Source organism: Acomys russatus, chromosome 21 (genome assembly GCF_903995435.1).
Source record: "Acomys russatus chromosome 21, mAcoRus1.1, whole genome shotgun sequence".
Lineage (NCBI taxonomy): Eukaryota > Metazoa > Chordata > Mammalia > Rodentia > Muridae > Acomys > Acomys russatus.
In genome coordinates, this window is record NC_067157.1 from 26,339,291 (window position 1) to 26,352,303 (window position 13,013).

General features: G+C 39.2%; 1 protein-coding gene across 4 annotated transcripts in view; it reads right to left on the reverse strand.

The window, feature by feature from the left end:
- The window catches only part of Ptprk (protein tyrosine phosphatase receptor type K), a 529,549-nt gene that overhangs the window by 34,131 nt on the left and 482,405 nt on the right, over window positions 1-13,013 (reverse strand). For 3 of the 4 annotated variants that reach the window (XM_051164142.1, XM_051164141.1, XM_051164143.1), the window contains exon 14: window positions 7,593-7,731. In XM_051164142.1, the coding sequence (XP_051020099.1) occupies window positions 7,593-7,731 (139 nt within the window). The remainder of the gene's footprint in view (window positions 1-7,592; window positions 7,732-13,013) is intronic. The other variant, XM_051164144.1, reaches the window with a different exon arrangement.

The window sequence follows — 13,013 nt, forward strand, 5'->3', positions numbered from 1 at the left end:
CAGAGTCTTAAAACCACCCCTGGCCAGATGTGACGCAAACACATAACTGACGAGATTGAATCACATGCCGTGTAAGAAAAGTCCTGGGGACAACTTGAAAAATTCTATGCAAAGGTGTAGTATCAGTTATTGTCATCTTGGAGGACTGACATGGTCAAACCCTAATATGTGTTGTAGACCTCTCAAGCACACTATCCACCAGAGGAATGTCTGGTAATATAGACGGAGAATGATTTAGGGAAGTATAGGCTAGAGGTAACATTTCAAAGTACACAAACACTGACCCCTTCATCTCTCCCCCATATATATATATTCACATGCAGGCAACTTACTAACAGAGGCACTGTAAACCACTGTCCCATGTAATTTATTACACACTTTATGGAAGCAGTTAATGCTGCCTTGGAAATAATGTCCTATTGTTATGAATTCCATTTTGTAGCTCAATGGTAAGACATTCTCTTTTGGTCCCCACTGCTGTCTATGCTAAGCATACCACGAATTCTACAAAGGCTGACTGAATAGATAGCATTTATGTCCACAGGCTTTTCCTTTTAAAGTACACTGAATAGCCTAAGATTTGTTCCAGTTTATTTTTCTCTGAGAATTGTAGTAGTTGACCACAGGGGCACAAAACCAACACATAGAACACAACTCCCGGTTCTCACTCACAAGGGAATAAAAGCAGGGATAAGCTATGATTCGCTGATGGACACCTCCATTCATTTAAAAGGAAGAGTAAGTATTTGCAATATTAAAAATATGGACAAAGGAATACTTTCTATCACTACCAGGCCCCAGAACTATTACTGCCATCACCACTGCCACTTAGTGACATTTGCTGCACACACATAAAATGCTACCTGCTCTTCTTTCCAGGCCAGAGGGAAAAGTAGGCAGAAATAAAAAGATCCAGACAGAGAATACAAATCTAGGTGAGAGAAGAGATATGATGCAGGGGGGTGATGACCGTGGAAATAGGGAATGGATGGAGGGCAAGTGGTCCAAACGACTCGTGGCACTTTAGACAGATGTGGAAATCATTTGAATTTTTTGAAATAACAGCAAATTTCCAGAATGAGTATATTAGTTTTCCGTATCATTTTCAGGTGCTTTTATTTTATTAAAGGTGTAGGTGTGCGTGTGCGTGTGCGTGTGCGTGTGTGTGTGTGTGTTTACCCATAGGAGCACAGGTGCCTAGGAAGGCCAGAGGCATCAGATACCTATAGAACTGTGGTTATAGGCATAGTTGTAAGCTGCTTAACATGGGTATTGTAAACAAGGTTTAAGTCCTCTGCAAGCTCTTTAACTTCTGGACCCTGGTTTAATTCTTTCAAAATCTGACCAACTTATTTATCTGATATTGGGAGCAATGATACCCTTTTCATACCTAAATGGACATAAGAGAAATAGAAAGACTAGTAAAATTCACTAAGTTCTTTTTAAAAAAATGTTTGATCTTAATAAAACACCACCAGGCTACATGTAACCAACAGGTTTCCACATTCCATACTTCCTGCTAGTTAGCCATCATGAAAGGTTATTGACCTTATGCCTGAAACATCTTTTAGTGTTTAAAACCTGGCTAGCTTTTGTTCGTTGTGACTCCGGATAAACTCTCTTGGGAAGGCTTGCCATGGCTGATCCAAGGGCATCTAACTCAGGTGACCTTTATAGTAACATGTTCGTCTCTGGAGACAATACTCGTCCCACATCATCGCAGTATTTTTCAGTCATTTCCCCACTGTGTGCTCAATAAAGGGAAGGATCACCTGCACATCCTGAACATCGGAGCAGTGCCAGACCATAGACACAAAGCGGGCACTCAGTAAATACTTGCTGAAGAGATAAATTGTGCCTGTTATATACTTGGCACTTTCCATTGGTTAACTCAATTAATTCTCAGATCAATCCACTAAAAAGTGCTGGAGGATTCTCATCATATAGATGAGTTCATTGAGGCTCAGGGGAGTTAAATAACTTGCTCAAGGTTGCTTATCTAATAAGCAGTGAAGAATGACCTCATCTCATAGCTCCAGCTATTACCCAACACCCAGCCGCTTACACTGTGGTCATTGCCACATTGGGAAGACTACTGTAAGGGTTAAACAAATACAGCATGGATATGTTGTATTTTATACATTTTTGAAGCAGCAGAAAAAATGCTTGACAAATAAGTTCTAGGCAGGTTGGTGGTGCTCATCTCTAGTCCCAGTGCTCAGAAGTAGACAGCTGAGTCAGGGACATTCAAAGCCTTCCCGAAGTGGGACTCATGGCGAGACCTTGTCTCAAAAGCAAACAAATAAAAATTGCAATTTTTCTCCAAATCTTTGTTTCTTGGGCAAGGTTAAAAGGTTGATTTACTTCTTTCAAAGTGTGAGAGATTGGTTTGAATGAAAATTAATTTACATGACAGTCTGAAATCTGGATTCAAAATAATGTTAAAGGTTTAAAGATGGGCACGCAGAAAGCAGCAAATGGAAATGATGACGTTACACTTTGAGGATTTATGGATTAATACTTCATACGCATTTCACAAAGAGGTAAAATTTAAAAAGTAAGTATTTTCCAAGAAATGAAAAGGGAGCATGTTCAAGTGAGGACTTTCCAGAGTCATAAACTTTGATAATACACAAACTATGTGGGCATATAACCTTCGTGAGTAGCCGCAAAGTCAGGCAGGCACAACCAGATGGTCCCTTACACCTGCTCCCTCACAACAATCCTGTGAGGTAGGCTTTCATTCAGGGCACTGTGAAACACAATGAGTTAGCATGCTACATAAGTGTATTCACTTAAAAAATTAAGTTACTCCGACATAGTAATGCTACGTCATATATAATGTAAACACAATGCTAACGAAAAATCAGCTCAACAATCATATGGGTTTTTGGTTTTGTTTTGTTTTGTTTTCTGTTTGAGTTCTATTCTATTTTCTACCTATAAAAGAAATCAGTTTGAGATCATTATTCCCTAGGCGTGTTTAAGTAGACCTTAAATGTATATATCCCCGTCACATTTTTATCCAGTTAGGATTTAAAGTGCAAGTAGCTCTACGTGTCAATCATAGCAACAGTGTAATGTGCTGTGTTGTCAAGAAGAGATGTTAACTATACACCAAAAATGGAATCCCATTCAACTTTCACAGATGCATTGACAGTTAATGGTAGGCTTATTGACATTCTCATAACTAAATACATATTGATTCTAGTATGTCTCACATGCTTTGTCTTCCCCCTGAGCAACAAGCACTATAACGTGCACTTCAGGACAGCTAGACAATTCATTTTGCAAGTACTTGAGTTTGACAGATGTGCAAATGACTTTCATTATCAAAGCAGCCAAGAGCATAAACTTCTGCAGGTGGATGTATGGGTGGGCCATAAAGGGGAAAAGTACTCCATCATTGTACGAAATGGTACAGTTAATTACCACTGGCTTCATCAAACATGATTTAACAAGCATATTATGATTCATCACAAGAAGCTAAGAGCACTGTTATTTTACACCTGCTTGTTTTAGCAGATTGTGGGAAGCCAAATGTTTGTAATATTTAAAATGTTGGCAGCATTGCATTGAAGTGATTGACTCATAAAATTTTGCTGTAAAGCTAGCTGAAACCTCACCTACTGATACAGACCCTGCAGGATGCATGCCTCGAGCACACGTAATCTCACTCAGTCTTTGAGCCTCGAACAGTGCCACTCCTTTGGATTGAATGGTGAACTATCTTGGAATCTAAGGAAACAAACTGAAAATGGCTGAGGAAACTGAACTGCCAGTAGTCTCCATGGTGATCTGACAGAATTGCCATATCTGAGGCATGAGTGAGAGGTAGGCTGCAGAAGGTTATAAAAGTGAGGAGATCTTGATTCTTCAGTAGGTAGATAGGTTTTGTTTTGGCTTGGTTTTATAAAGTCTCTATTTAAACTGTAGTAATCACACTAATTTTTCCCTTACTCTACAAAAGACTTTTTAAAAATATCTTTGCCTCACTGAATTACAATTTTGTCAACTTATTTTAGTAAGACCATATTAACGGTGTTAACATCCAGCAAAGAGACCTGTAAGATACGGCCATTTTGCACACCTGGGAATGTGGGAAGTGATGGTATCACACGTGCAGGCCTGATCTGTTTGCACCCTTCACTGAAAGTCTGAATGTTGCACAAACATCTCTCACTGGGCTCATTTCCCCAAATGTAATCCAGCATTATCTACCTAGCGAGTAGGACGTTCAAACCATATTTGTTACCAGATGCATAAACACCACACTGCTAAGAGGGCACAGACTTGACATAAGTCAACAAACGATGCTATTGGCTGCAGAATAAAGCTGTTTATGGAAAACTGTAATTAAAAATTAAAAGTAGCCGAACATACAGAAACACAATATCCCTTTAAAAAAGATTCTCAAAATAGGTAATATTCTATATTTCGAGAGTCCACAAAACGTCTTTTTGGAAAGGGCAACAAACTCACGCTTTTTTTTTCCCCCCCGTGGGTCTTTTGAAAAGGGACATTGCACCCTGGACACATGGGAAGCCGCACCCTGGACACATGGGAAGCCACACCCTGTACACATGGGAAGCCGCACCCTGGACACATGGGCAGAAGCCGCCGTGACCCATCGTCTACTTACAGATAGTAGGAGTAGGAGTAGGAGCTCCTCCTGGGCAGCAGGCCACAGACAGTGGGAAAAGAGAAGCAATGGTGAATGAGAGGCATGACTCCGTCACGTCCAGCAGAGCAGAAAAACGCGCGTTAAAAAAAGAAAACGAAGCAGAATGGAGTCTGTGTTTTTATGCTCTGCAGTTTAATTTGCCCATGCACTGTTAGCCTTCTTTTGCCATGCGATTAAAGAGACAGATAACGCAGCAAAAAAATAAAATTTGTAATATAAAATTAGGGGAAAAAGATTAACATGCTGACATCTTTATATTGCCAAAGAACTGAAAAAAAAAAAAAAGATTACATGGATTGTGTGATTTTTCAACATGCAGGTCAATCATACCATCATCCATTGCCACCTAAATGTCATGGCACATGGACCAGCTGTGTATAGAATGTGTGTACTAAATATAGTAGCTTATTTTAAATACAGAACATAAAGATATGATGTTAATATATGCAAAGTAACACTTATATTTTATACATTGGGTGTTTCTTAATGGTACACAATATATACACGTTATGTGAATACAGGTACCATATGTTACATGTAAATGAAAGTATTCCTACAGTAGATGCATGTGAGCATAATATACACAGACATTTACTGTATTGAAACATGATTTCAAGTTGATGTTTGAAAGTTTTAATGTGTCCATGCTGTGCATTTAAAATACACACAATGAAAAATGGCATATATTTGGAAATAATTCATCGGCAATTAAACTGAAAAAACAAAACAAAACATGACATTGCGTTCTGAAAGGTGCAATATCCCTCTCATAGCCAAAAAACTTACTTTCTATGTAATCTCAGCTGCAAAGTTTTATTTGGTTGAATTCTAAGCTATGCCTTTGCAACCCAAAACACATGGAACTGTTTTCAATGGGACCAATATCCTTGCATATAGGTAGGTGTTATTCTTGGCGAGGGACAGTCTAAGGAGACTTTACAATTTCTCATGAAAAATGCAGATGGTAAGAAGGCAAAGGCTTTCGTTTGCATTGTTTTTATTCTAAATTTCTATAGTCAAAGGATACTACAGAAAACCACAACATTTTAAGCTAAACTCCGTCACATCAGGACTGCTGTATGCTTTTGTAGAAGTATAATCAACTACTCTGGGGTTAATTATAGTGTGTGTGTGTGTGTGTGTGTGTGATACCCCACCTATGAGTCGAAGCCCTTACAAATGTGCTGAGGTAAATAAAGAGTTAAAGTTTTAAGGCATGATATACACCAGAAGGCAGCAAACACAACCTCATCTATCTATGAGATTCTGGTCTTCCCCGGTCACATAGGTGCTGCTGAGGCCGGTGAAAGTGCAGGAGAATTTCTATACAATTATGAAAACTTAAACAGGAAACAGTTTAACAGAGGCTTATTGATCTGATCCTTGACAATGCAAACCAGAAGAAGGATCAGTGAAGGTGTCAGACAGAGACAGTTCCCCCACTGCCATCCTTGCTTTAGGGACTGGCTTAGCAACTTGAAGGACTTGAATTTTCTCTTGTCATTCCTAGTACAAATCCACCAAGAGGAGGGTACTCAGAAGCAACCAAGTCTTCAAATAAACCCAAAACATCCTGAGGGGACACAGTCAGAAGTCACTCTCATGCATCAATTAGATGTGACATTCCTTTTAATGACGAGGCAGTGTTAAGTCACCTCTCTAAACCATTTAGCTTTTTCACTCTCCAAATATAAATTTAAGTTAGACAGTGACATAAGGCATGAAGGGTCTATTCCATGATTTTATGGATCTTTATTGAAACACTGGTGTTTCTAAAGTACTGAAATCTTCTTGTCTTGCCTAGGACGTGTTTTCCAATCACAGAGGTAGACAACAGCAGAGAGAAAGCACTGTTTGAGAAAAGCACATATGTAGCTAATTGAACACAAAACACTGTGGTGCATACCTAATGTTTCTAATGCAGATGTGTCTTCTCCAACATATATATCTCCAGGGACAATTGTAAAAAGGCAATAGATTAAAATAGATGCTCATGGAACTGTTATTAACATATGAGTCTTATCTACAATGCTAATGTTTTATTTCAAGTAGAAAGCAATGATAATGGCGCACCGTGAAAGTTCCTGTAATATAAGCAACATCATTTATTATACAATCAGTACAATTAATGAAACAGAACCACCTCTATACACAAAGCTGTTGGGATGCACTCTGCATGGAAAAATTGTTTTCTTTTTTCAAAAATGCTTCCATATTGTAGAATTATCCAAAATTCAGGATTGGAAGGATTGAAGTGCCACTCTAGTTTCTAAGACAATGACTTATAGATTCTGACAACTTGCATAATGGTCAAATAGCTCAATGTATAAAAATGTGTATATCTGAAATGCTTTTGAGCAAGAGTATACTTTCCTCTCCAGAATGCAAAAGTTTAAATGCTAGGAACTCATACTATCTTTATAGAATTACAGGAGGTGGCGACATTGGCTGCTAAGAGTATAAAAGATCAGGTTCCATTTAAAGCATTTACTCTTCTTTTTTAAATTTTAGTCAGTGAATATTTAATATACAGTGTAATTAAACTATGTCTCTCTTCTCCTCATGTCTCAAATGCAACCCATTAAGAATGAAAATAAATCTGACTTTGGCCTGTAACTGTATAACGATCAATTTCACTATACTTAATAATCACAACAACGCTTAAACAAGATTAATTTCCCATGTACCTCTGAAATTCTACTAATTTACAGTTTTACAAATGTTATACAAAGGTTAACAGAACAAACTGCAAAAGCTAAATAAGACTTCATTTTTTTAAAATCCCACATAAGAGGAGACTGAGGTACAGGCAGTCTTATTAGGACCCGTCAAAGAGCCTGAAGGGAACGCATGTAAAAGCCAGTGGCATACAGGAGAGCGTGTGGTACAGGACATTACCAGATCTTACCTCTTCTTCACAATTACTATGACAACGAGGAGGAGAAGGACGAACACCAAGATGCCAGCACTGATGCCCGCGATTTTCACCACCCTGTCTGTCTGCTTCGCAGGGTCTGGGATCACCTCTGGTTCTTCGGTTGCTGCTGCTAAAAGGAATCAGAGAAGCAGGTGACTGGTAGCCTCCGCCATGCACAGGAAGACTGCCCCAAGGCAGAAGTAGCCACGATGGCAATTACCTGAAAACCTATATGCAGAGATGAACTATTATTATAAAGCATGAGACACTTAGGGCCAAGTTAGGGTGAAATATTTCATTCCAATTTTATTTTGCTGTTCTGTTGTGACATGAGGAGTAAAAGGAAAACCACAGAAATTATTATTAAATAGGATGGTGGGCTATTTTTCTTCAAATATCTTAAAAAGGCAGAACAAGAGTTTTAGGATTAGTACACTGGGAAGAGGCAGAGTCAAACATAGACTATTGATTATCAGTTCATTGTACACAGTGACCTCTGGACTGAGTGTGGTGGCCTATGTTGCTGCCTATAATTCCAGGACTTGGGAGCCTGAAGAAGAGGGACTGGGAGCTTCAGCTGGTATGAGTTAGTTCGTAATCCATTATAAACATTAGAATAAATAGTTTAGCAGAAGGAAAGAAAGGGTAAGGAGATATACCCAAGAATGGCTCACATTCTCTCATCAGATAACCAACATGGGAAATGGCTTTAAGAAGATTATATTTCCTTGATTCTTGATAGACCGTTACCTCTTTTTCACTCTCAAAATGAGGCTTAGCCCTCATCTCTGTACACAATTAAAATAGAAAACTTTAATCAATACATAAGCCCAGGAAAGCCTTGGAAGACATTTTCCTTTTACCTCATTTACCTTGAAATTGGCAAAGAAACTATTATTATCTGTACTCTACAGACACAAAACCCCCGAGGCTTAGAGAATTAAGGATAGATTATGAATCGCTCAAGGGCAGACCCAGAATCTAATACATCTTCTATCTTCTAGCACAGCCCCTCTCAGTTGCCAGGTTTGTGGCCCCCACTGCTGAGAATGTGTACAACAGAAGCTGGGGAGTTCTATGGATTAAGCACATTGGAAACTGTTTTCAATCTCCAATTGCAGCACCTCGTGCTTAGAGTTCAGCGAGCCTGGCTGAATGAACATGCCGCACACAAGGCCTGCGTTCAGAGCTTGTATATCTCCAGGGCAACACGTCTGTTTTCCTTAGACCGTTATCCACCTAATCCTGTCCCATCCCTTTCTTCTTTAGTTCCTTCATTCTGCTTTCTCCCTCCAACACCCAGGTTCAATGTATCTCAGTGTCTCCTCCAGTTTTTCCCACTGGAAAGTTGCTGCCATGAGGTTAAGAAAAAAATTTTTTTTCGAAGTAAAATAACCAATTCATGAGAATAAATGAAAGTAAACACATCTCCTATGAATATCATTTCATAAATGTTTTTACTTTAAATCTAAACTGAATTTATGCTTTTGAAAAAAGCGTTACTTAGACAGTCCACTAAACTATCAGTTGCACAGAATAAAATGTCTCAGTGGCTTAGTAACTGGAAACTACTGTTCTCAAGCAGAGCCTGCAAGTCCACAGCTTGCTTTTTTTTCTAATAACTGTAGGAAGTTTGCTGGGCTGTGGTATGGCTGTTCCCAACCTTATAGCTGTAGGGAACTTCCTTAATTAGAAGTGGAAATCACTCAGTGCATACTACACTGCCAACTATCTCAGTGTTTGCAAGTCATCCAAACCTGCGGCAACTATGCTGGCATTTCCTCCGCTTCTTGAGTGACTTGATGAATGATTACATATATCGACACATGGTGTAAGCATAAACACCTGAAACAGGTGGAGGAGGTTCCCAAATTGCCTGCAAAATCTAAACACAAAATGTTTGTTGTTTGCAATTATCAAACTTAATTGGTTTACATAGATATTCTTTCACAAAGGAATTTAGAAATCTCCCAAGAGACATATTCATCTATGGGGTAATTTCCATAGTTCCCTCTCTGAAGTCTCCTCTGATGGAGATCTTTGCTACACTTGGCTTTCAGCTCTACAAGGTAGAGATGACAATCCCTTGGTACTCTGACATTCTCCTTCCCTCCCCTTCCCTCCCTTTCCCCCTCCCTCCCCCATCTCTGTGTGTGTTTGTGTGCTCACATTCATGCCTGTACCTGGGAGTGTGGTGTTTTACTTAAGTAATGACCTTATTTTCAAAACTGATATTCTCACTGACCTTTTGGGTCAGGGATTCACCTAGGTCAGCTTCTTAAGTGCTAGGATTCAGGATGTGTATGACTCACCAAACTTTTTACATGGATGTGAGAGAACCAAACACAGGTCCTTATGCCTGTTTAACAAACACTTTTCCAACAGAGCTGTCTCCTAACCCCAGCACGCTTTGTCTGTCCTTGACTATCATGGCACAGTACCACTGCATTGAAACTCTATTGCACTCTTGAGATTCTCTCATACCATTACATGGTGATTTTAGTAGTTTGGATAATGATGACTTGGGGACCCAAACTCATGTCCTCATGCTTGTACAGAGAGTATGCTCCCAACTGAGTAATTTCTCAGCCAAGGCCCATCTCTAATATATTTCAATTTAGTTATCACAGGTAGCATATGCTGTATTTTATAAGAGACTTCAGCATTGCTCAATCTTTTCAGACATAGAAATGCACACAGGGACAGGTAGAGTGGACATTGCAAATGTAAATTCAGAAATAGAAAATCACCACAAGAAGTTTAACTACTATCCCTGCTGACTCATTATACCATGGGATGCACACAAAGACCGCAAGCAAGCACCTTCAAAGTTAGAGGACGAAGAACTCTTTTTGAAAACTTTGTTAGGAATAGATTTTCTGATAATCTAAACTAAATACATTCCCAGGAGTGGAATGTCAAATCTAAAAGCCAAGGTTTGAGCAAAGAAACTGCTAAGCTCGCCCATGTGTTCAGTGCACAGGGCATTAAAACAATCCATGCATTATGGGTATCCACGTTACCACATGGAAGAAAGAATCCATGACTTCTTACAGATGGATCTTATTCATAGTTACCAAATAGTTAAAAAAAGAAAGAAAGAAAGAAAGAAAGAAAGAAAGAAAGAAAGAAAAGAAGAGTGGCCAAGCGCAAGCATGCTTTGTGAGTTGTGATGATAATTCTTGTGCAGATTATTAACAAACTCAAATAATTACCAAACTTGAAAGAGATTCTCCAAATATCTGTGATTTGGTGACTATTTTCCCTGAACTGTTAACTTTCTGTAGAGGATTCACTTATTCTTATTAAAAACATTACCACCAACAATACTTTTGAAAAAGAAAACTTGCAAATGTATTAATTTGGATGCTTTTCCGTGAGGCACAGCTTCCTGTGAAGCCCAGGCTGGCCCCAAACCCATCATGTAGCACAGGCTAGCTTCTAACTTGCAACTCTCCCAACTCAGTCTACATGGCTGCCTTCCTCTGGATACCCAGTCACATTTATTTCTCTAGATTTTTGCCCAGTAGAACCAAGGAATAGAAATAAAAATAAATTATTTGAAGACTCATGAATGGAAATACACAATAGCTTTTAAATGAACACAACCTATTTTCTCCAAAGACAGCCAAAACCTATTATAGTGGTTGTTTCCCTGGGCCTCCTATAATTTATGTATGCACAAAGACAACGGAGAGTGTCTTTCCCAGAATGCCTTCCTTTGCCATAAATCTTTTCATATCTTATTTGCCAGAGAACATTAAAAGAATTCCCCGTTTTCAGAAGACTAGAGTGACAAAATTCTATGCACAATGAAGGATTAAAAAAAAAAGCTGGACTTTTATTTTTATTGAGCACATTTACGAGATGCATTTTGGGGGAGAAAAAATAGCTAAGGTAACCATTTTATATACCATATCCTTCCTACCACAAATATAATAATTTGTTCCCATTCTAAACAAAAAAAGAAAGGTCAGATAAATTTACATAAAAGTTAAAACTATTCTAATATCTGGGATCAAACAGAATCATTTTCCCTCTTTCATCATGGTATCCCAGTCAACATCTCTACGCACAGTCTGTAGGGGTTCTTACAGCATCTTTGGAGAGAGACATCACACTCAGTTTCGACACATCCTCCTGGTGTATCATGGTGTTTCTCCTTTTCTCAGCTGGAATGTGTGGGAATCATTCACTCATACACAAGCATTCTTTGAAGCCCCCAAACCAGGGGTACAATGCCCAACAGGACCAAGCTGACACCCTCAGTGACTGACTTTCTTGTGGCTGGTATTAAATAGGCACATTTCTCTGTATTTGAATGTTAGAAGCTGTCAACTTCCCTGGCCACTTCCTATTTGCAACACTCATTTGATGGGAAGTCCGTGGCAGTGTACCTTCCACTGTCATGATGTTGGTCTCTTCTTTCCAGGACTCTTTTATAAATGCCTCCCATTTAACTCATCTGTGGGGAGTAGGTAGCATTTGAGGGCCTTGAGGGCCTCAGCCTCCTGATAGGGCTTTCCAAACTTTTTGACTTTGAGATCTCACATTCCCATCCCTTCAGTTACCATCCACTCTGATCATCCTCACATCAATCTGTTTCTGCCCAACATCTCCTTTAACTCCTGACCTGCAATAACTTGACTATTGACTTGTATTTATGAGTCTCCTTTGACACATCATTTCTAAATGTGAGCTTATACTCTTCTCACAGCACTCTTCCAGCTCCTCTCCTTGTAGTACAAGTTGGTGCCGTTGCCTTTTTAAAGCTGGAAACCGGGGCAACATCCATTTTTCCTTCTCCGTCTCTTTATCCCTTGATTAATGTATACTTTGTTATCCACAACTAGATGATTTTGAACATGAAGCTATTAATAATCATGAAAGGCAAATGTAAATAGGAGATATCTGGGATAGGCATGGAAACTAATCTTCTTTATTGTGCAGTTAGCTATAATGTACTCCTCCCCTCTGAAGCCCTGTTTTCTACTCCCTTCTCTCCCTTTGCTACAACATTAACCCTGATCAGCATCATCTCTCCTGTACAAAGTGGCTGTTCATCTCTCCTGTGCATCCTGCCTGACCTTCATCAAAACACACATAGCATTTCTTATATTATGACGTGCAACCACTCCGATAATTATAGTCTTCTAATAGCTTCTCGTTCTTTTTTAATTTTTAATTTTAATTTTTTAAATTTATTCAGATTACAACTCAATTGTTATCCCATCACTTGTATCCTCCCATTCTTCCCTACCTCCTGCTTTTACCCTATTTCCCTCCCCTAAGTGTATGACCGAGGGGGACCTCCTCCTCCACTATATGGTCATAGGCTATCAAGTCTCATCTTGGTAGCCTGCTTATTCTTTCTCTGAGTGCCACCAGGCCTCCCCACCAAGAGGAAGTGGT